The sequence below is a fragment of the Ranitomeya variabilis genome, chromosome 5 (genome assembly GCF_051348905.1).
Source record: "Ranitomeya variabilis isolate aRanVar5 chromosome 5, aRanVar5.hap1, whole genome shotgun sequence".
In the NCBI taxonomy this organism is placed as follows: Eukaryota; Metazoa; Chordata; class Amphibia; order Anura; family Dendrobatidae; genus Ranitomeya; species Ranitomeya variabilis.
The window spans coordinates 69690422-69715344 of record NC_135236.1 but is presented as its reverse complement, the minus strand read 5'-3'; the positions used below and the strand labels follow the sequence as shown (position 1 = coordinate 69715344).

Genomic DNA, 24923 nt, shown 5'->3' with positions numbered 1-24923 from the left:
AGGGTTCCCATTAATATACAGTATAACATGAGTAGATTATAACATTTCGTTTGATGACCATGGGGAAATAATTGCATGTCTGCATGCCATAGGTCTGGGGAGACTGTGGCTTACCAGCTTCACTCGGTGTCCTGGGGTGGCAGTCACAAGCCAGGTGCACACCTTCTTGTTGGGGTAGGTGTCGGGCCAGTTGGGGCTGGTGATGTTCTGATTACTGGCGGTCACATTGTGGTTACAGCCCGCTGAAAGGAAGACATTAACAATATCTATAAAAGGGTCTCATCAACCCCTAAGACAGTGATGGCGAACCTATGACACGCGTGTCAGTGCTGACACGCGTAGTCATTTTCAGTGACACGCCGGCCGCGGCCCCATAGAAATTGCATCTTTACATTGCATGGCATCCGATCCGATTTTTTATCGGACCGGATGCCATGCAGGAGGTCTGTGGGTCCAAACAACAGAGCTCCGGCACAGAGCGTCTAGGCCTGGGACTTCCAGTAGGCCCGGCGCAGCTCCCGGAAGTCCCAGGCCTCCGCGCGGGTCGGATGCCATGCAGGAGGTCTGTGGGCCCAAACAACAGAGCTCCGGTGCAGAGCGTCTAGGCCTGGGACTTCCGGTAGACCCGGCGCAGCTCCCGGAAGTCCCAGGCCTCTGCGTCAGAGCTGTGTTGTTTGGGCGGCATTGCGCTGCTCCCTGCTTCGCCGGCCGGAAAGATCGGACCTACCGGTCCCATGCCTAGAGTCCGCTCTGCGCCCTAGCTCTGTTATTTGGGCGGCATTGCGCTGCTCCCTGCTGCGCCGGCCAGAAGTCCCAGGCTGCACTTGGGATGCACTTCTGAGGCCTGAGGAGATCGCTGTCTGGAGGCCCTGTGATTGCTGTCTGCAGGCCCTGTGATTGCTGTCTGGAGGCCCTGTGACAACTACAGCAACCATCATCCAGTGAACTGTGGGGTGTCATTGGCCATTACTGAGATAAGTGAGGGGGAGGCTGGAAGAGGCCTGTGCTATGGGTGCCGTTTCCCGCCATTAGGAACGCCATCTTGCAGCATAGTACAGACTCCATTTCACCACCATTACTGTTTGTGGTGCATCCTTATTAACCCCTATTTCTGCTAATTGCCTGCAGGGCTAACTATAAATCTTCTCTCATGGAGAAGCCACAAAATAAAAAAACAAAGTTAAGTAAAGGGAGTGGTAGTAGCAGTAGCCGACCCTTTCAAGAGTCATGGACTGAGATGTATGGCATTATAGAAAAAAATGGCAGATCATTTTGCGTTCTATGTAGTGAAACGGTAGTAAGCAGAACGTGGAATGTAAATAGACATTTTGAAACTAATCATTCCCAGCTCTTGAAAAAAAGTGAGGATGAAAAGGAAGGAATACATTTCCAGGCAGCTACACCTTCATAAGAGCCAATCTAATTCCATCCTTAAATTTGTAAAAAGCTCTACAAATGTAACATCTACAAGTCTGAGCATTGATCACTCCATAGCTCAGCATGGAAAAGCACTCAGTGAGGGAGAATTTATTAAAGATACTCTCTTAAGATGTGCACCAGTTCTATTTCATGATATGCAGAATAAAGATGCAATTATTAAGAGAATATCTGAGTTACCACCGCAACAGCTGGAGTGCCACAGGTTCGCCATCACAAGAATCCCCCCTCCCCCTCACTTATCTTAGTTCACGGCACCCCACACAAGTTAAATAATAGCAAGACCAACAAAAGAAACCAACTGACAGATGAACAAAGAAGTCACTAAGCAGGTAAGTTAATTCTAATTATACATATTTGTTATTTAAACTATACATGTCGCAAAATTATGGGTTTTTTTATCAAGGTGACACCACCCAAGTTATGTTCGTTTTTTTGGCGAATTTTGACACACCGAGCTCAAAAGGTTGCCCATCACTGCCCTAAGACCACCCTCCCTTTATTATATAAGCAGATCATACAGAAGTCTGCCCTTGTGCAGGTCCTGATCATAGCAACATAATAGGTTCCATCCACCATTGTATTTCCACGGATTAAAAAAAATAAATAAAGTGTTCAATTAAATGGCCACTTTCGACTTTTTTTTTTTTTTTTTTGGGGTACTACATAATGTGCTATGGTAGCCGGGGGTCTGCTGAAGGCCACCCATGGATGCCATGGTAGCACTCCAGTGAAGCCTCCATAGGAGACCATGATTTTAGCATTACATTGCAGTATAGTTCTTAAATTTTTTACTTATAGTTTTGCAACTATGTTTGTTTTTTCATAATATAAAAACCAAATTTTTAAATAAATTTTAAATCTATGTGTGTACCGTAGGGAATTTGGAGATCTGTGTCAGGAAAACCAAACCCCTTGACATAAAGGTTTATTAACACAGAATTATACACCAATTTAGATTTGCTCGGATATCAGACATGAATACGAATGATGCGCTTTTTATATTTCTTATATTTTACCCTCTTTGCAGTCATGCTTGTTGTCATGTAGGGTGAATCCGCTCCGACAGCTGCAGACATAGCTGCCCTGGGTGTTGACGCAGTCGTGCTGACAGCCCCCGTTTTCCCGAGAGCATTCATCTTTATCTGTAACACAAGGACAAGGAATGGATCACTGCAGCGAATGATCGAGTGGAGAAAAGGAGAGAGGGGGGAAAGTTGGGAAAGCTCGGCACGTCCCCCACCCCAGATACCGGCACTGCATTACCTGAGAAGCACAGAGGGGGGCACCAGCTAGGACCAGAGAAGTGGCTTCATGTAGTGGGAGAGGGGGTCAATGAAGGGAAACAGTCAGTGGGGATAACTCCAACGTAGTTATTACCTTAACGATTCCCCGCCCCCGAGGAGCGATGTTCCCCAATTACCCTCCCTCTGTAGGTACGAACGTACTGATACTTGTTAAAAAAAAAACAATAAAAATAGATATTTATTTACTAAAATAATAATAAAAATGATCCATGTAACAGTTATTTGCCGAAATAGAGTTCCAACCAATCCCAAAAGTCTCTAAAAGAATGGCGGGGCCCCAGACTTCTTAAATGTCAAAATTTGGCAGCAATGTATAATGGGGTGGTGGGCAGTGAAGGGGTACAGAGGTAAGGGAGAATGACGTATACAGAGGGGGAGGGAGTAAGAGGTTGGGGACTTTCGTTAAGGGGAGCGATTCTTTTTCGATGTCCTGGTTTTCATTCGGGGGCGCTTCCGGGGTAAAGCCTGCTGCGGCTGCTGTTTCATTTTTTGGAGCTGTAATAACTTCTGTTTGTTCTTCTTCTCTGTAATGAGAGAGGGAGGGGAGAAGGAGAGCGGAAGAAAAAAAAATAAAAGATGGGGGGTGAGGAAGAGGAAGAAAAGCAGAAGAAGTAGAGGATAGCAGCGTAGTAAAGGAACACAAAGGGGGAAAGAGGAGAGCGTGAATGTACGAACATCAGGGACAAAGCAAAAATAAGCAAAATGCGGGAAGTGGGGGGCATGTGTACAGACCTATAACACAGCGTAAAGGGGAGGGGAAGAGGAGCGGGAAGAGGAGGACATGAGGCAAGGAAGGGGATAGGATCAAAGGAAGGAGACGGGGATGGGGCAATCGTTTCCTTGTTCTGATCCTCTATACAGAGCGGGAAGCTGAAGTATTATTATCGTGCAGGGCGAGAGCGTCATGCCGCTTAGATGCCAAGCGCTGCATGCAGCTGTATAAGAGAAGGGAGTGGGCGCAGCTACTCCGTAGACCCCTCAATACCCTTCCCCCATCTCAATAATACCACTATAGAGAGTGTGGATAATATAGTCTCAGGCATATCCCATCTGGTCTCTTCTATACCAAGGGCTTGATATATAATTCATCGAAACTGAAGATCTACTGTAGATACAGGGGGGAGTCTACACACCCCTTTTATAATGCCAGATTTTTTATTATGTCAAAAAAGTCACACCGAGAAAAAAAAAAATCTAAATTTTCCACCTTTAGGCCGGGATCACACATACGCGAGATACGGCCGAGTCTCGCAGGTGAAAACCCTCCTCTGGCGCCGGCACTTGGGAGCGGAGCGTGCGGCTCCATGTGTTGCTGTGCGGCTGCACGCTCCACTCCGGAGTGCCGGCGCCAGAGGAGGGATTTCACCTGCGAGACTCGGCCGTATCTCGCGTATGTGTGATCCCGGCCTTAATGTCATCAATAATCTGTAGTCTAAGGGGTAACATTTCTACCTGTGGAGAGTGACATACCGGCTTTGGCATGCCAAGGTAAGGAGGCATATACGCCATGCAATGCTTCTCTGTGAAATTAAAGTCCTCTTCCTCTCTGAAGAGGCAATTTGCACAATAATCTGTACAAATCCATTGAGAAACAAACTAAAATAATTAAAAATAAGAGGTTGTTCACACTTCTGCAACCAGATTTTCAGTTTAATTGGAGATGTGGTTGTGCTCAGAATTCGGCAATCCCATTTACCGTATTTTTTGGCATATAAGACGCACTTTTTCCCCCCAAAAAAAGGGGGGAAAATGGGGGGTGCGTCTTATATGCGCAATGCAGGCTTACCGTGGACCGTGGCGGCAGAGGTGCGGCGGCAGAGGTGCGGCGGCAGAGGTGCGGCGGCAGAGGTGCGGCGGCAGAGGTGTGGGGGTGGAGATGAGGAGGCGCAGTGAGCGGGGTCCCTTTCCCCGGTGAGTTGATGCTGCAGCCCCGGTAATGCACAGAGCCGGGTGAATCCTGTTGTTATCGGTGCGCGCGGCCATCTTCCTGAGGCCGCGCGTTCGCAGATGGAGCTCTAGTGCCCGGGGCTTTAGGAAAATGGCCGCGAGATGCCGCGCGTGCGCAGATGGGGATCGCGGCGGCCATTTTCCTGAAGCCCCGGGCACTAGAGCTCCATCTGCGAACGCGCGGCCTCAGGAAGATGGCCGCGCCCACCGATATCAACAGGATTCACCCGGCTCTGTGCATTACCGGGGCTGCAGCATCAACTCACCGGGGAAAGGGACCCCGCTCACTGCGCCTCCTCATCTCCACCGCCACGGTCCACGGTAAGCATTACCGGCTGCTGCATCACCTCACCGGGACTTTGGACTCTGTATCCTGTATCCTTTTGCTTCCCAGGATGGGTGCAGCAAGGTTCAGGAAGGATCTCGTGGGCACATGGACTGGAGATGATGGAGGTAGTGGTGTACATTGTGAAGCGAGTATTCCACAGGCGCTCATATGTCTGAGTCCTTGCCGCTTCCCGGCGCTCAGACATATGAGCTCCTGTGGAATACTCGCTTCACAATGTACACCACTACCTCCATCATCTCCAGTCCATGTGCCCACGAGATCCTTCCATCACCTCACCGGGGAAAGGGACCCCGCTCACGCCATACCTCTCACTGTGCTTCCTCATCCCAGCACCTCTGTCGGTAACCACTGCTGCCACCCTCCCATGGACACCAGGCCGTGGCGTCGCCCACCTAAGCAGGAAGGGACCCTGCTCAGGTGCACGCCGTACCGCATCACCCCACCTCTGCCGCCACCATGCCTCCTGTGACCCTGCTCTGCCACCACCAGCCCTCAGGTAAGATACTGTAAATTCGGACAATAAGACGGACCCCCATCTTATAAAAAATCTTTTTTTCTGCAATTTTCACCCCAAATTTGGGGTGCGTCTTATGGTCCGGTGCGTCTTATATGCCGCGAAATACGGTACACTCATGTTACACAGTAGTCCATGCGCAGCCGCCATCATTTACAAAGATTCCGACATTTTATTAGTGGTTTTTAGAGCAAAAGCCATAAACAGCTTACAACACAGCAAGGGATAACATTGTTGAAAGTCAGATCATAGAATACAATGAAGCGGATTAAATTTGGCACAACAGTGACATTACCTAGAATTGATGTCCCCAAAAAATTAAAAGAAAAAAAATTGGTATAGAAGGCTACAGCAACATTAAACAAGCTGCAGGAATTTCTGACAAGCATTAGTTGTGCGCTGCATGTGCCAATAAGCTTCTGTATTTTTCACATGTCTGGCCTGTGGGTTAAGGTAGCAAGACTAAAGCCTTTTCTTACAAAGTAAAATATCCAAGCCCAGCCATGTTTTGCCAAAACCTACTTAGATGTGTCAAAACTATGTGAGGAAACTGGTTATGGCTGATGAAACTAAGACAGAACGTTTTGGCTATAATTAAAAAAGGTATGTTTGGTGTGAAACCAACACTGCGCATCACCAAAAGAACACCATACCCACAGTGAAGCATGGTGGAGGTAGTATTATTCTTCGGCACTGTTTTTGCGGCATTTGTACCTGGGGCTTTAGTCAAGGTGGAGGTAATTCTGAACAGTTCCAAATATCAGTCAATTTTGCAACAAATACTGCAGACCTTTGCTCAAAAGCTAAAAATGAATACAAATTGCACCTTCCAGCACAATAACTCTACACTTACCTAAACAAAATAAATAAATTATGGCTTTGCCAGATATGGAATAGCCCAGCCAAAGCCTAAACCTGAAAACGCTGTACACATGAGATGATCTTCTAATTTGAGAGATTTGGAGCTACTGCAAGGAAGACTGGGTGAAGATTCCCAATTCTAGATGTGCCATGCTGTTAGACTCTTACCCAATAAGACTGAATGCTGTCAAATTCAAACAGAACTCCAACACAGTATTAGGGTATATTTAAGGGTGTAAATACTTATGCAACCACATTTTAGTTTTTTCCACCTGAAAATATTTATTTTTTTATTGAATTGCACACATTATGGATGGACTTTTAAAAAGGTGGATAAAGTTCAGAAACTATTCTTCCTGATATTACTTTTTTGCTACATAACTAAAAGCTGGCATTTTAGAAGGGGTTTGCAGACCTTTATATCCACTGCATGTTTGGGTTGATAAATTATTGACTAAAGGCGAGTAAAGGGAATGTTCACATGCTGTGGACTTTCCATGCTGATGAGCTGGAGGGAAATCCGCAAACTATTACATAAGCAGCAAAGAGAATGAGGTTTCATGATCTCCCATTCACACACAAAATACGGAGCATAAATTGATCACGGATTTCAAAAAATAATCATAAATAATAATAAAAAAAAAAAAAAGTGAAGCGTACGACAAATAAGCAGAATGACCATTTTTTTTGCTGCCATTGTGGAAACATGCCCTTAAAATCAGCAAAATTTATAGTTATGCTGGAAAATCTACAGTGAAAAATTTGCATGTACAACTGAGCTTTAGGTTTTTGCACTTTGGATGACTATACGAAAAGTACAGATGTAAAGGTCGTTATTAAGTGCAGATTTTGGAATTTAGCTTGAAATTATCAGCAAAGCGCGATAACAAAGATAGATCTGTGGAATATTTCAATAAAAAGCACATACGAAAAATGTCTAATGTTACACAGCACTACAGATTTATTGCAGGGTATTATAGCGGCGATCAGAAGACCACAGGTTCAGGTCCACTGCTGCAACTAAAGAACAAGAAAGTAAAAAAGAAAAAAAAAAATCTATTAAAAAGTTTTTGAAAAATGTAAAAAGTAAAAAACAAACAAAAAAAAAAAACAAAACACATTTTAAAAAGTACACCTAATTGGTCTTTAAAGACCTAAACTACTAGAATATTTATCCTGCAAACTGAACACCAACATGGCAGAAAAACCTTTATAGAGGAGATCGGACGATGAAACCAACCAAAAAAAAAAAAAAAAAAAAAAAAAAGTTATGGGTCTTTTAATGTCACGAAAATATTTTTTTTTTAAATTAATACTAAAGCAGTAAAAAAAAAAAAAATTATCGGCGCAATAATATGGACCCATAGGATAAAAATAATGGTGTATTTTATATTGTACACTGAACGCTGTTAAAATAAAAAGTTAAAAAAAAAAAAAGGTGTTTTTTTTTTTTTTTGTTTAATACATTATTATCCAGCCCCAAAATGCTGGCATTAAAAAATACAAATTGTCTCGCAGTAGAGTTAAGCCTTTAAATGGCAATTTCTATAGAAAAATTTAAAAAGTTTTTGCTATCAGAACATAGTGATGTCGTCTGATTTATGCTGCCTGAGACCACGGGGGCATCATGAATCAGAGACTGGCTGCATTATTACCACCATGTACAGTCAGGGTCAAAAGTGTTGGAAAACCACCAAAAAAAAAAAAAAAAACAGGGGGGGAGGCAAGTTGGATATAATTTCACACGAACCCAGAAAAATGGGCTGGACAAACTTGTTCGCACCTGTCTAAAATTATGGGTAAACGGCTTCGTTTCAAGCATGTGATGTTTGTTCAAACTCACCTGTTGCAAGTAACAGGTGTGGGCAATATGAGAATCACACCTTAAGCCAAATAAAAAGGGGAAAAGTTGATTCAATCATTGCATTGTGAGTGTGTGCCACACTAAGCATGGAGAACCGAAAGTATAGAACTGTTTGAGAAACAAAATTGTTAAAACAATATCAACAATCTCAAGGTTACATCTCCTTCTCCAGAGTTGTTCCTTTGTCCACGGTGAGCAACATATTCAAGAAGTTTACAACCTATGACACTGTATCTAATCTCCCTGGATGTGGACGGTGGAAAAATTCACGAAAGGTTGCAACCCAGGATATTCCGGACAGTGGATAAGCAGCAACAATCAAGTTCCAAAGAAATTCCTGCAGGCTCAGGGTGCATCAGTGTCATTGCAAACTATCCGTCAACAATGGAATGGAATTAAATGCTATGGCAGGAGACCCAGGAGGACCCCACTGCTGACAGAGACATAAAGCTGCACTGCAGTTTGCCAAAATGTATGTGAGTAAGGCAAAATCCTTCTGGGAAAGAGTCTTGTGGACAGATGAAACAAGATAGACCTTTTTGGCAAAACACATCATTCTACGGTTTACAGAAAATGGAATGAGGGCTACAAAGAAAAGAACACAGTACCTACAGTTAACTATGGTGGGGGCTCAAACATGTTTTGGGGTTGCTTGGCTGCCTCTGGCACTGGGTGTCTTGACTGTGTGCAAGGTATAATGAAATCTGAAGATTACCTACAGATCTTGGGTCGCAATGTAGTGCCCACTGTTGGAAAGCTGGGTTTGCGTACTAGGTCATGGGTCTTCCAGCTGCACAATGACCCCAAAGATACATCAAGAAGCCCCCAGAAATGGATGGAAACAAAGTGCTGGAGAGTTCTGAACTGCTAACAATAAGTCCAGATCTAAATCCCATTGAACACCTGTGGTGAGATCTTAAAATTGCTGTTGGGAGAAGGCGCCTTCAACTGAGAGACGTAGAGCAGTTATCAAAAGAAGAGTTCTCCAAAATTCCGGCCGAGAGGTGCAAGAAGCTTGTTGGTGGGTATAGGAAGAGATTGATTGCAGTTATTTATTCCAAAGGGTGTGCAACCAAATATTGAGTTGAGGGTGCCAACAATTTTGTCCGGCCAATTTTGGGGTTGTGTGTGAAATTATATCCAATTTGCCTTTTTTCCTCTTTTTTTTGTGTTGTTTTAATACACACGAAGGAAATAAAAGTGTATAACAAAACGTGTAATTGCAATAATTTTCTGCAAGAAATTCTTTTTTTTTTTTCTGGAACAATTTGCCATCACTTTTGGCCATGACTGTGTGTAGGTTTCAGAGAAAACATATTTGGAAAGTCAGCGAGAGGCTATGGGTCTCAGATAACTAGTCCAAGGCTTCTTCACGGCCAACTCTCCCAGACTGACCGGCCTCTGTAAACACACACATAGGGGAGAGACCGGTCAGTCCGGGAGATTGGGGCCTACCAGGAACTTGTGTCCATCCGAGATGGACGGTCCTCGCCCCGCTATTCTCAGTACAGCTTCTTCAGAGTAAGACCATACAAGGCCGCAATAACACATTGAGAGTCCAAATCATGCAGATTGCGTTTCGGGCAGTATGAATCAGAAGCCAGGTTCCCTTTAAGGGGTTCCGTATCCACATGCATCCAGCCAGTAGCAGACACCATTAGTGGGCGTCTGGTTTATCGCAAGGGTAGATATAAATACATGTGTCTCCGGCTTACAGGTACTAGGTCTGATGGGAGCGGCACCGCCGAATAATCCAAGCAATGCAAAAAGCTGAGCCGTCAGCAAGCCAAGCAGAGGTTATACAACTGGTCCATCCCCACCCTCCGCGGGACCCAGGCAGGGAGGACGGGGAGCAGGGCATGCAGGCGGGAGGCTCACCTGAGTAGTAAGTGGCCTTGAAGCCTTTCTTCGATACAGTGTTGTCAGACTTGAACTCTATCCGCATGTTGTTGTACTGGGAGCTGATCACCGGGGGGAGCTCTTGTCCACAGAACTTTCCGAGAAGTTTAGAATCGGATGTCAAACCGCTGCGAACTTCCACGTAATCATATTTACAGACCTGGTGGGAGAACGGAGATAATAAGAAGCAGAGCCCCAATATACATCACTGTGGAGGAGAAAGGGACGTGGAATATTTACATAAAACACGTGTAAATGTGCACACCGTACACTAGGGAAAAAACTGCAACTGGTTAACACCAAACAGCTGCGATCAGGGTGAAGAATCAGTGTTGCCTTACTTTATAAAGAAATGGGATTAGAAAAGTTGGAGGACACATTTTAAACCCCCTAAAAAAATTGAGTGACTTCTCAAAGAAGGCTTATCTGCTGTATATAGAGGTGTTATCAGTCATTGTACAGGAGGAGGTGAGCTGTGACATCACCTATTGTAAATGGTGGATCCTGTGTTATCTACTGTATATAGAGGTGTTATCAGTCATTGTACAGGAGGAGGTGAGCTGTGACATCACCTATTGTAAATGGTAGATCCTGTGTTATCTACTGTATATAGAGGTGTTATCAGTCATTGTACAGGAGGAGGAGGTGAGCTGTGACATCACCTATTGTGAATGGTGGATCTTGTGTTATCTACTGTATATAGAGGTGTTATCAGTCATTGTACAGGAGGAGGAGGTGAGCTGTGACATCACATATTGTGAATGGTGGATCCTGTGTTATCTACTGTATACAGAGGTGTTAGCAGTCATTGTACTGGAGGAGGAGGTGAGCTGTGACATCACCTATTGTGAATGGTGGATCCTGTGTTATCTACTGTATATAGAGCTGTTATCAGTCATTGTACAGGAGGAGGTGAGCTGTGACATCACCTATTGTGAATGGTGGATCCTGTGTTATCTACTGTATATAGAGGTGTTATCAGTCATTGTACAGGAGGAGGTGAGCTGTGACATCAGCTATTGTGAATGGTGGATCTTGTGTTATCTACTGTATATAGAGGTGTTATCAGTCATTGTACAGGAGGAGGAGGTGAGCTGTGACATCACCTATTGTGAATGGTGGATCCTGTGTTATCTACTGTATATAGAGGTGTTATGAGTCATTGTACAGGAGGAGGTGAGCTGTGACATCACCTATTGTGAATGGTGGATCCTGTGTTATCTACTGTATATAGAGGTGTTATGAGTCATTGTACAGGAGGAGGTGAGCTGTGACATCACCTATTGTGAATGGTGGATCCTGTGTTATCTACTGTATATAGAGGTGTTATCAGTCATTGTACAGGAGGAGGTGAGCTGTGACATCACCTATTGTGAATGGTGGATCCTGTGTTATCTACTGTATATAGAGGTGTTAGCAGTCATTGTACTGGAGGAGGAGGTGAGCTGTGACATTACCTCTTGTGAATGGTGGATCCTGTGTTATCTACTGCATTTAGGATGTATTATATTTAAGTTTAATCCTGTGAGAGGATAATCATAAGGCTGAAAGTTGTGTAGGGGAACAGGAGGGTATGAGTCTAGTATTAGACTTAGTGTCCATTAGGAAAATTGCATTATTTTTTTCCGAGTATGTTGCATTTTGTGATGAAATTTTTACCCTCATGAAAAATGCAAACTTTGGTTAGAAATCCAGTGTAAAATTCACATGTTTTGGTGCACTTTTTAATGCACTTTGGTTGCTAAGCAATTTCAATATCAATGGGGAGAAATGGCAGTAAAGGAATTGAAAGAATTGACACACTGCTTTAAAAAAAAAAAAACACGCCACAGGTAACAAAAGAAATGCATTCTGTGAATGAGGACCAAATCTCACCACTTTTACAGTCACTAAAATACTGTGCTTTTTAGGCATGAATAAAAGCATGTAAAAAAATGCATCAAAACCACTAAATGTGAATGCGCCCTTACATATGGAAAAACAAAAGAAAAAAAAAATTGAACATTAAAAGACTAAATCTGTATTACCAAAGGTTGTCCATTGACTATCATTGACTGATTGTTAAAAAAAAAATGAAAAATGTATACAGTGCATTTTTTAATTTTTTTTTTTTTTTTTTTTACAATAGTAAATTCCACTTTCCCATACAGAGAAATAATAGGACACATCCATTCATGAAGCGAGATACATGGGGCTGTTGGCGACACGCTCACACTGTGGGGGCGAATTCAGCGATCCCTTTATCCGCCTGCGACATGGAGGAAACATTGATCACTGCCGATTTGTCTTTTTTCTACAAACTGCTCCTGAAGTCTCAGCCTCCTGGAGCCCCATAAGTATGATGCAGCAGAGCTAGACATTAGGGTTAATTGTAGAAATCGGAGATCCATGGATGGTTAAGAGTTATGGGGTGATAGTGGCCTCCTGGCAATGAGGGTGAAGCTGAATTTTTGCCCTGAGAAGTGTGTAGCGTAGCAGTTTTACACTCACGTCATTGCCTTCCGTCTCAAACTGTTGGAACGTGAGCGTGATGCGGAACTGCGTGGGTGCCACCAGCTGCCAGACACAGTTCTTGTTCGGTGGGTACTCCTTGGGGAAGCCCGGGCTGCTGATCGTGCCATTTAGTTTGGTCAAGAAGCCACCACAAGTCGCTGAAAAACAAAAAAAAAAATACAATAAAGGATGAGTATACAAAACGATGGGATTACGTGACAACGCTGGATAATAAGAAGATTATAATTGTTCAACGCATTTCACCTGCACACGACTTCTTGTCTGAAGCAAGCTCGTAACCTGGCTCACAGGCGCATTTATAGCTGCCGAGCGTGTTCACACAGCGCTGCGCACAGCCGCCTTTATTAGGTCGGGAACATTCATCCACCTCTGAGGACAAAATGGTAAAAAATAAATAAAATTTAGTAACAAATTACAACAGTCATACTGAATCCAATCAATGGAGCCGAGTTCACATTTCTGTTGTCTTTTTTGGCTTTCTATTACATCATAAATGCTGAAAAACTAAAACAGCCGACTACCAAAACCATCTCACAAAGCGCACCAAAACGGAGAGTATCACAGATCTGAAATCTCCTGTGATCGGTGAACTCGGCAGGAAGTGCTCAATTTCTCTACAGTGCCTCCTCAGGAGAGAATGGGTATAGCACAATTCCTATTGACGGTAGTAATAAATGAATGCGTTGGTCCTCCCACTGCCCGTAATACTCTTGGGTTCCAAACATGGATCCCTCAAACGTTTTTTGAAATCCCTTCTTATATTATAACTTATTACTTGCCATCATGAAATTCTCGCTGTTCAAAAGGCAGGCCCCTAATTTAGAGATGAAGAGGTTAAGGGCACCAGAGCCCCTTGGGCGCAGGGGGAGTTTTGACACTCAAAACCAGTAATTTGGTGTCTGTAAAAATCTGTGTCCTAGACCACCATGATGACTGGATGTCCTAAGTTCCCCATCCCCCTAGACTGAAGCTTCCATGACAATATCGTATAAAATAGGGTGGAATTTCCCTTTAAAAAGGAACATGAAGACCTCATCACTTTGTGGTTACACCCGTTGGGGAGATTTTCTTTTTCTTCCATAATGACATCACCTCGAACATCAGCGTTCAGGAAACATTGTTGGCCAGAGAGTCACAGTGGTCAATGAACTCTTGAGAATATCACCACAAGAATGTCTAAAGTCCCAAGTCTCTCGCCTGTGCTAATCCTAGGCCCCAACCTATGGTAGAGGAGCTCCACAATGTCTCCATAAAAAAAATTATCGTCGTTTTTATTTCCAGCATTGGGAACATTGCATGCGGTTTTCTAATTCAAAACATGGAGAAATGTATAGAATGTTTAACTACTTTACCGAAAATAACAGAAAATGAACATTGGGCTATTCTAAAAAATAGCAGCGTCTGCATTTGTCTCTAAAAACGCACTATGTACTATTTTTATGACGATTTAGCATTCCTGTGAATCACTAACCTAATATTTAGTTATTACCCACAGTTTTTTAGAACTGCTTCACAGCTATGTTGCATAGAGTCACCCAACTTCTGGCCGCTGTCACCTGTTATTCCAACCCAGGATGCCTTGGCTACATCCCACAGTTTTTTTGGCATTTGTTGGCTTTGCCTCTAACGGTATTTTTGATGTCCCCCCACAAGTCTTCTATCGGATTAAGGTCCGGGGATTGGGCAGGCCACTCCATAACCTCAATTTTGATGGACTGGACCCAAGATTTTGCTAGTGTCCAGGCGTGTTTAGGGTCGCCGTCTTGTTGAAACACCCATTTTATGGGCATATCCTCTTCAATGTAGGGTATCATGACGTCGTCAAATATTTTAATATCTGCAAACTGGTTCATGATCACAGGACTCACAGGTAACGTGAGACGGTCTGTGATCATCCTGGAGCTGACCATTGGCTGAGCCTTTGCCATTCTTCCATCCATTCGAATGGTCGTCTTCCATTACCTTCCACGTCTCTCTGGTTTGGCTTTCCATTGTAAAACAGATCATTTTAGCTGAATCATTGTCTGCACTTCTTTATAAGTTTTACCCTCTCCAATTAACTTTTTAATCTTAACCATGTCTCAAACCATCCATATTTCTCAGGATTTCAAAGAGAAATGCGTGTACAACATGTCCTGGCTTCATCCTTAGATAAATGCCACCAGATTCACACCTGATTCTTCACAGAATGATTGACCTCACTAATTGATCTCCACACTGCTATTATTTTGAACACCCCCCTTTCAATTAATTATTCTAATACACAGACTTAAAAACCTGCAGATCATGAATGCGGAGTCTGGGGGGTTTCTTAGAATCTCCTGAAACTGGTAAATTGAACGACGGGTGATAATATAATTTACACCAAAAACCGTGATTACGCTGGTTAGTCATATTGGACTGCTATTATTTTGAACACTACTGTACGTCAAACATATTAATGGGCAAACACTTACCAAAAAAGGATAAAAGGGTTATACCCAAAATATTCCAAATGATAGGGGATATTCGAGATCGATTTGCAAGACCGTGTTCAGTGGCCATGTCACTAGCCCACAGCCGCCAAATGGAAGCCCTGTGAACCGCCCATTACCTGCCAGCATCCCCGACACTTCTCACTCTGTAGGCCCCATGCACATGACATGAGCTCTGGACCAGGGTCCAGAAAAAAACAAAATAAAACACAATTCACTCGTAACTTACTGATCCAAACTTAATGATCTCAGGAGCTGCTGGACACCTTCCCCGGGCATTCGAAAATGGAAGATAATTTAATATTCTGAGAATATCCCATTACTTTTAGGTCCTAGATATATACAAGAACTTAATGGGAATGTTCAGGGCTAAAAATAACTAAATAAATAAAAAATATTATATATATATTATAGCTATAGAAAAATGTATGCTTGCATTTAGAGTACAGCGCCACCCTTATCCATTGGCTATGCCCGATATTGCAGCTCATCCCAATTCTAGTTAATACTGCAACACCGCCACATTGATTTATTTATTAACACTCCAAAACCCTCTAACCTTATGTCTTTAGGCATTGCAATCAACAAATTTCTCCCCCCCCCCCCCGACCACCCAATTACATATCAAGCTTGTAGCCCACCCAGTCGAGTTCGGGCGTAATCTACGGGCCGGCCTTACTGACCTTTGAAGTAGTGGAGAGAAAATCCAGCTTTATTAATGGACCCGTCAGATACAAATCTAATGAACAGTTTATTGCCCGAGCTCTTGAAGTCGTCCGGTTTGTCATAGCCACAGTAACGGCCAATCAGAGGACTAGTTTCCAAGTCGCCGTCGCGTATCTCCAGAAAGTCATATGCACAGCTATCGTGTCTCTCAATCTGTGGAATAAATCAGGGAAAAGCTGCCAACCATAGCCATCATCCACATCTTATTCAAGGCGTCTGCTTTTTTTTCCCCCCAGATCATACTGGTGAATGGGGTTCACCTGCATTACCAGACACAGCCTGTGTGTAAGAGTGGCGCTGTTCTTGGGGGAAAAAAAAGCAGATCTTTTTATCTAATCCTGGACAAATTTTGTAATAGCTACACTGGATCATCAACTAGTATGTCAGCAGGTCTTTACTATCTCATCTGAGTGCAGCATGACGTAGGCAAAGAGAAGCTGAATCCAACCATGTTTACTGGGTGCAGTCGTTCTGACACAGTTCTTAGATTTAGCATGAAGCAGAGCTGAGAAAGCTAACCCCTCCCACACCAGGTTCTCTGTGTACATTCTCTATAGAAAGTGAACTGCTTATCACAGAAGAGGGCGGAGTCGGACTAGCAAGCAAGCTCCGCTGTAGTCCAGATAATGATAATTATCAGGTGATAAAACTTTCATTGTAAGTAAACAACAGCACACAGCCTGACATGTGACATATCATTGAAATCGGTGTTTTAACTCCTACCTTGTGCTGTCCTCAGATTACATAGGAAAAACCTGCTGACAGATTCCCTTTAAAAAGGAGGGGTGACTACATTTCAAAACTATTTTCAGAAATGGGCTCCCTTCCGTAGAACCAGCATTCCTCCATTGAGAATTTAACCACTGAGCATATTATTTCTGCTTGGTATGGAGACTGGATGAAGGTACAACCTGTGACCACTTTGGTCAGCAATTGTCTGCACTGGTCACATGGAGAAACCTCCTGTGACGCACCGTTATAGTCACGTGATCGCTGTAGCCAATAACAGCCTCAGTGGTCCCGTAAAAACAGTGACACCATCACTTCTGCTGCCTGAGCAGACCACCAGAGGGCCTGTGCTGGACTCACAGGGTGACAGCAGATGACTGTGCCACATTTTGTCATCTTCACCCTTCCATATCCATGGGTGCCATTTTTGTTTAGGTTGACAAATGTGTACGATTTTCCACAAATATAAGCGTGAAAAACATGGTTGGACATTTTGGTGTCTTACTCTTCCCCCTCAAGAGTAGGTTTTGCTTCCTACACCACACATTTTCGGAGGTTCCCCCACCCTCCCCCAATCCCGGTGAGGAGCCCCCTGGGCCTCTAACCTCAAAGGACTGAAACACGATTCCTATGTTGTAGCCGTCAGCCACACGCAGCTTCCATTTACAGTCCTTGTTGGGTCGGTAATCGTCAGGATAATTTGGAGACTGGATGTGACCTTCGTCCTTAGTTACGTCACCTCCGCATTCGGCTACAAAGTTCACAAAGGAGATTAAAAAAAATATAATTAAAAAAAAGAAGTAAAAATGTAAACGAGACATCATGGAGAAGAGAGAGATCACTGCTAGGTGGGTCATTTGCAGGGCAGAAGGCACGATTTCGGTGAGGAGACCACTGTCCATGATGTAAGGACAACTAGGAAGTCTCTCCATGATATCTTCTGCCTTAGAAGTAAAGCTTTGGGTGCTATGGAGGTTGCACTCGCTGGTAATATACCTCTGATCTGTGAGCGTTAAGGCTATGTTCACACTGCGTTGTACCCTACTGTCCGTGGCTTTACTGGGATTAGGTCTGAAGTCCCAGAAAACGAGGGTTGGATGTTTGCGCTGAGGGGGCCCATGGACTTTAAAGCTATGCTCACATGCAGCATATTTTACGGGAGCCAAAAAATTCATTTGAAACACAGATTTTGCTGCGTTTTCGCAGCTTTTTTGGGTGCGGATTACACGTGTACTTTGTCTACAGTACATGTTAGTTTTGTTCACAAAATACACAAGGAAAAACGCTGCAAAAACGTTTGTGGCACTTTCTCGTTGCTTTCTATGGGAAAAAATAAAATGCAGCAAAAAGAAAGCGCATGCAGCAGATATGGCCGAAAATGATGTCCGACAGATCGCAATGTGACTACGTCTACATCATTAAAGTCAATAGTTGCATCAGTGCAAACCTCACCATCTCATTTTCCAGGGCCTCAAACCCATTTCTTGGGGCCTCAACCGTAAGCACGGACAGAGCCTCCGACGTGAGAGTAAAACTCAATGTGAACACAGCCTTTAGTTACTTCAGTTCAAGCTGATTGTCTCACACAACGATGAAATAGTAGCAAACTTCCAGCTGTGAGAAGTCTTAAAAGGGTCATTCTCATCTTTATAGATGGGTATTGTTGGATCGTGCTTGTAAAAGGAACACTTTTGCCATTTATGGTTTGTTAATATCTCAAGAATGACTGAAAATGTTAACACCATTCTTTTGTTTACTGCTTGTTGCCTAGGAAACTGACCAGAACTACAGTTTAAACAGTGACGGCAAAACATTCACAGCGCTTACAAGCAGTTTTAGCATTCAAACATGGCATGGCATGGCACGGTGATTACGGGAACACGCTATTAGCTCCTAATACTGCCAGCTTGAGTGCAGCGCTTACAAGCTAGACAGCAGTGGTGGTCGGTCTCCTAGGCAACGAGACATGGGATGTCAAGCATGTCCAGACAGATAGATGTACAATATGATCAGCTTCCAATCAATCATGATACCTTCATAAACTGCATGAAATCCTTTCCCCACGTAGTTGCTGCTGCTTCTAAACTCAATCCACAGTCTACTGTCACTAGATAATATGGAGTCTGGGATTTTGTCACCACAGTAACGGCCTAAGGAAGAAAAAAAAAAAAGATGTACAGAAACAGTTAGCGGCCATACATGATAAATAATCGGGATTTATCGGCAATCAGGAATATTATGAACCATGGGACAATACCGATGAGAGGAGCTTTCTTCCAGTGTCCATCTCGGACTTCAATGTAGTCATACCAACACAGTCGGCTCCGGTACACATCCAAAGAGGTAAAATTCAGCCTGATCTTAGGGGAAAAGATAGCGAGTTAGAATCCATAAGAGATTATAGGGTGCACATTACTGTAAAAGGAGGGTGTAAATAAGGCTAAAACAGCAAAATAATAAATTTTGCCATATAACACACCTAAACCTTTCACTACAAGTCACTAAATGAGCAACATTACCTTCTTATGGAGAAATACAATGAATATGTGGCACTTACCAGTGTAAATAAAACTTCAGCAGACTATTTCGAGCAAGTAAAATACTACAGAGCACAGAAAACAGCCGTTTCGCGCTGAGCTGGTGCGAAACGGCTGTTGTCCGTGCTCTGTACTGTTTCACATGCTACCACACTAATTTATCTTGCTGGGAATAAAATCGGCTTAAGTTTTTTTTTTTGTACAGATGCATATTGATTCTCTTTTTCATATTGAATTTTGATCTTTTTATATACCTTGCTGAGTCTCCATGTATGGGGGAGAATCTTTTTTGGCCAAGTACTGGTACTAACCTTTTACACTTTGACTACCATAACCTTCAAAAAGCGTGATGTGGCAGTAGGAGAACAAGGCGTAAAAGGTAGAGGATGAGTTTGTATGATAGTGTTCATTTACGTCAATTTTTATGTTCCCCAAAAAATCCCTCTAAGTCTGAAAAATGCTGAGGTCGGCATAATGAGAATGCTTGTGTATTTCAAGTAATACGACACCCTCAAAAGGGCGCATACCATTCAGTAACTCTTGGGTTGTTACAGAGCCAGAGGCATCACTTTAAAGAGAATGTGTCAAAAGAAAATTACACAGGTCAACAAAAAAATTTTTTTTTTCTGGTGTCCAAAATATTTTAATGAATTTGGGGTATTTTTGGGGTGCTGATTCTGAATATGCTATCAGTTTTGCCAGATTGGCTCAAGTTTTTGACATTTTTGGTATCTTATGTATCTTATTTATAGCACTTGTTGGTAAATGCGACGCATCATCTCATTAATTTCTTTGGATTAGTACTTGAACTGAGCAGTTCTCAATATAGTTTTGTGTTAATTAGTGTTCTAAAAGTTTGTTCATAGCTTGATTTTTGCACTAACTTTATGTTGTTGTCTGTTTTCCAGTGAAAAGCATGAACTCATCAAGAAGAAGTTGTCTTAACGATCCAGACTCATTCTGTTACATTTGTGGTGAATACACACTGCCAAAACATAGAAGAAACATAACAGACTTCGTAAAAAAAGTGTATTTTGCCTATTTTGGGGTTATGCTTGGGGACCAAGACAAGTTTTGGGCACCACACATAGTGTGCAAAGCATGTATCGAATTATTACGAAAATGGAGCAAAGGACAAAGAAAAAGCTTCAAATTTGGTGTTCCAATGGTGTGGAGAGAGCCAAAAAATCATCATGATGACTGTTATTTCTGTGCAGTGCAAGGATTCAATAAGCATAAGAAACGAAAATGGGAGTAACATGGAATCTGCAAGAAGGCCTGTCCCTCATTGTGAAGATGTGCCTGTACCTGTGTTTACCATAAATAACAGTCATCATGATGATTTTTTGGCTCTCTCCACACCATTGGAACACCAAATTTGAAGCTTTTTCTTTGTCCTTTGCTCCATTTTCGTAATAATTCGATACATGCTTTGCACACTATGTGTGGTGCCCAAAACTTGTCTTGGTCCCCAAGCATAACCCCAAAATAGGCAAAATACACTTTTTTTACGAAGTCTGTTATGTTTCTTCTATGTTTTGGCAGTGTGTATTCACCACAAATGTAACAGAATGAGTCTGGATCGTTAAGACAACTTCTTCTTGATGAGTTCATGCTTTTCACTGGAAAACAGACAACAACATAAAGTTAGTGCAAAAATCAAGCTATGAACAAACTTTTAGAACACTAATTAACACAAAACTATATTGAGAACTGCTCAGTTCAAGTACTAATCCAAAGAAATTAATGAGATGATGCGTCGCATTTACCAACAAGTGCTATAAATAAGATACCAAAAATCTCAAAAACTTGAGCCAATCTGGCAAAACTGATGACATATTCAGAATCAGCACCCCAAAAATACCCTAAATTCGATGAAATATCTTTGGCACCAAAAATGCTGTTGACCAGTGTTATCTATTGTTTAAATCAGTTTTGTTTTTTTACGTCATATGGATTTTAATTTATATCACTATCGATATATAAAATACTAAAAAACTTTTTTCGCAATTTTAACGCTGGCCACTGGGACTAATACCAAATTCACCTTTCCTTCTCTGTACAGATGACTTTTCATCTGTTTCTGTATCATTACAGACAGGATCACATTGACAGCTAGCACCTCTATGGTTGAAGTCAAATTTTTTCAACCCACATTGTAAATAATTAAAGCACTCGGTTGTTATGATCTGCTGCAAACATGATTCATAAAAAGACCTCAGTTTCTGGCAGTGTTCCTGAGGAATCTTAAGTCTGATAGTCATTAGCAATAGCCTCCAGGTCACTAATACTTTTGGGTTTGCATTCTGCAACTGCCTTCTTGAATTCCCACCAAACATTTTCTATTGGATTCAGGTCAGACAACTGATGGCTATATCAGAGTCATCTAGGACTTCTTCTGAGAACAAACCTTGGTGGACTTGGTTTTCCTATTTGAAGGTTCAATGGCAACCAAGCTTCAGCTTCATCACAGAAGATATGTCATTTTCTCCTAGGATCTCCCAGTACGTGATTGAATCCATTTTACCTTCTCCAAACGCTGCAGGGTTACAGTGCCAGAGGAAGAATGCAGCCCCAGAGCATCACCAAACAGCTATGATGCTTCACTTTAGGGAACATTGAGCCTCCACCATGCTTCACTGTAGGCATCACCAAGCTTCACTGTAGGCAGGGTGTTCTTTTCAGCATATTGCTTCAGTCTTTTACCTCCAGACATACCACTTATCCATATTCCTGAAAACTTCCAGTTTTGTTTCACTAGTCTACATCACAGAATCCCCAAACATCTGTGGCTTATTTATAGGATTTTGAGAATATTAGAAGCAGATGACTCCACATCTGGCTAGTGCAAACAGTTTACCTGTACCTTTGAACTTGAAAAGTCTGCTTCCAGCTGTATCTCTAGGAACATTGAGTATTCTTGTATCCTGTTCTTTGTTTGTAGAAGGCAATGATTAACTTTTTGGACCACTTTCTTAACAACCCAAGAATATTAGTGAACTGGAGAACATTGTCAAAGGGGAACAGGCTAAAACTCCTCAGGAACGCTCACAAAAGCTACGGTCAAGATATACCTCACATTTGCAGCAGGAGATAACAGCCAGAAGGGCTTTACCAAATGCTAAAGGCACTGGTCATAAAGAGGTGAGTAATTCTGTGATTGCAGTAAATCGGTAAAAGTTGCATTTTGTGCAGAATTTGGAGAAACTACAGGATCCACCATTCACAAAAGGCGATGTCACAGCTCACCTCCTCCCCCTTCAATTCCCGATGACCTGTGCCCAGATCAGAGGATACCTAGAAAACTTTCCTGAAGAAGACAATGAGTTGAAGTCTAATATTAAGCCTAGTGGCCATTGTGAAAACTGGATGATTTGATTGTTTTATATAGATACAGGTATCGAAAATTATAAACAAAATTAAGATGGTTGGAAAAATACATTAACTTGGTTTAAGAAAAAGATTAAAAGTTGGATTTTAAGTAAAGCTCATTTTATGATGACGTATTCCCGTTAAACTCTTGAACCCCATTGTGAATTCTGTGCCAGAGTCCTGGACTGTGAGACCTAGGTCCAAATGTGGCAGAACATGGACTTGGGGCAATATCGTTATTGGAAAAAAAAAAAAAACAAAGTCAGTAGTGGGTGGTTATTAGGTACAACTACAATAATTGCATGGAATAACGTCAATGTTCCTCTACTTACATGTCACCCATGGGCATTAGACATTTCCATAGGGATTCATGTATTATTCCAATTATACATTCAAATCATATAAGAAAATATACACACATGGTCAAAATTGTTGGTACCCCTCGTTTAATGACAGAAAAACCCACAATGGTCACAGAAATAACTTTAATCTGACAAATGTAATAAATAAAAGATCTATGAAAATGAACAAATTGAAGTCAGACATTGCTTTTCAACCATGCTTCTGGGGGATATTGTAAACACGTGGTCAATTTTGACCACTAGTGTACAATATTCCCCAGAAGCTGGAGGACAAAATCAAATCTCATCAGTAGAAAATATATATATAAAAAAGCATAGTTATATGGTCGTATACTCTCTACCTTCTCTCCTGGGGTAACTGACAACCTCCACACACAATGCTCAAATGCCGAGTAGCCATTCGGATAGCCAGGAGATGAAAAGTTTCCTTGACTGTCCTGCAGAGTCTCCCAACAGGCTGTAATGACAAATCAAACTAGACAATCAATATTTCCATAGCACCAACGTATTCCATAATGGTACACATAGAAAGTGATCAGGTCAGTCCCTTCTCCATCTACATCAACAAAGGGCTAAATCCCTAGGACTCCCAGTAACCCCATGTAGGTTTTTGGAAAGAAATCCCTGAAGAACACAAATTCTTTTACTAGAGGAGACGTTTCTTAATATTGTAAGGATGGAGTAATTCTGCTAAAAACGTCCATTCAACGCCTCTTACAAAAGAAGCAATGTTTACCAAGATGAATAAGGGTTAGGGTTCAGGTTTTAAGAATGTAGGGGGATGGAGAAGACGCAGGATGGTGGGAAAAAAGCATCTGGAGACTTTGCAATAATGGGAAGGTCATGAAGGTGACCGCAAGGATTTTGATGGATCAGGGACTGTAAAATAAAAAAAGGAACCCAAAACCTATTGTGGATGAGATTGCAAAGGGGCACTGTAGTAGCATAGCCTCCCATCACAGCTACTCGATGAGAGAAAACAAGTCTACGTAGTGACTGGACAAGCTTCAGAAAAATAGTAGATGTCCACAGCACCGTAGGCGCCCAAGAGTGGAGCCGTCACTGTGAGAAGGTCAATCATAGATTAATGACATATGAGCTATGAGTAGTTTAATTAAGTACCCTAAAAATACCATGCGGTGCCCAAATAATACCGGTTTGAGAAAACCCAACTGTATAGTTTCCACATAAGTAGAAAGTAGATGTAAAAATAGTAACATTTGTGGTGGTCTAAAATGGTGAATGAGTCAAAAGGGTTGTCCAAAGTTATTGCCTATCCACAGGATGGAGCTGCCCTAGGAGATCGGTCCTACCTGGGTTTAGTTAGGAATAGATCAACAATAGGATAACACTAGGTAGTATTAATGCTCTCCTCTGGGTTATATGAGCGAAAAGAAACAGGAAAGGTCTTCTGGAGGATTGTTGAAGTACGGGCTTCTGTGGCTATGTTAATCTTCATAGAACCCTTCGGATTCAGTCTGCCAGCTGATGTTATTAGGGAAGGTTGCATTTGGCTCCAGAATTTTTTTACCCAGTGGATTGTTCAATTACCTATGTATGGCTGATTCACATGAACAACATACAACAATGAAGTTCTGTTTCCTTTTGGGGGAAAAAAAAAAAAGGCATCAGAACCAGTGGTTGCGAAGAATACATTTTGGTGCAACTTGTTTCATGCCCAATTCCTTTGTTAAAATTCACACAGAGGAAGCCCATTAAATCTCAATTAACTCTACGAGGTCTGATGACGATCCACCAAAATTGCTTGACCAATTTGCGTAATGTTCATCAATTAGGTAGGTTGAAGTACGTCCGGAAAAAGATTTACCATCAATTGGAATTTCACCTCGTTTAAAGCTGGAGAACTATTCATGAATAGTATTTTACTCATGGCAGCTTCCATGTAGGCCTTTTGTAGCAGAACAACAGTTTCCAATGCTCTTTTCTCCAAAAGGAGACCTTCATAGCCTCACGTTGTTCGTGTGAATCATCTGACATACAGACTCAAAAGGGTTCTGCGAAGGTTCACCT

At 42.3% G+C, this 24923-nt stretch overlaps 1 protein-coding gene across 2 annotated transcripts in view; it reads right to left on the bottom strand.

Annotated features, from left to right (window-relative positions):
• BMP1 (bone morphogenetic protein 1) overlaps window positions 1-24923 on the bottom strand; it is a 115383-nt gene that overhangs the window by 9036 nt on the left and 81424 nt on the right. The window contains exons 8-17 of one of the 2 annotated variants that reach the window (XR_013215546.1): window positions 23234-23349; window positions 18879-18981; window positions 18655-18771; window positions 17227-17372; window positions 15850-16045; window positions 12936-13061; window positions 12669-12829; window positions 10158-10338; window positions 2457-3268; window positions 115-242 (exon numbers count right to left, since the gene is read on the bottom strand). Coding sequence is in view for 1 of the 2 variants with exons in the window: in XM_077262146.1 (XP_077118261.1) it covers window positions 115-242; window positions 2457-2582; window positions 10158-10338; window positions 12669-12829; window positions 12936-13061; window positions 15850-16045; window positions 17227-17372; window positions 18655-18771; window positions 18879-18981; window positions 23234-23349 (1400 nt within the window). In the remaining variant the exon portion in view is untranslated. The remainder of the gene's footprint in view (window positions 1-114; window positions 243-2456; window positions 3269-10157; window positions 10339-12668; window positions 12830-12935; window positions 13062-15849; window positions 16046-17226; window positions 17373-18654; window positions 18772-18878; window positions 18982-23233; window positions 23350-24923) is intronic. The other variant, XM_077262146.1, reaches the window with a different exon arrangement.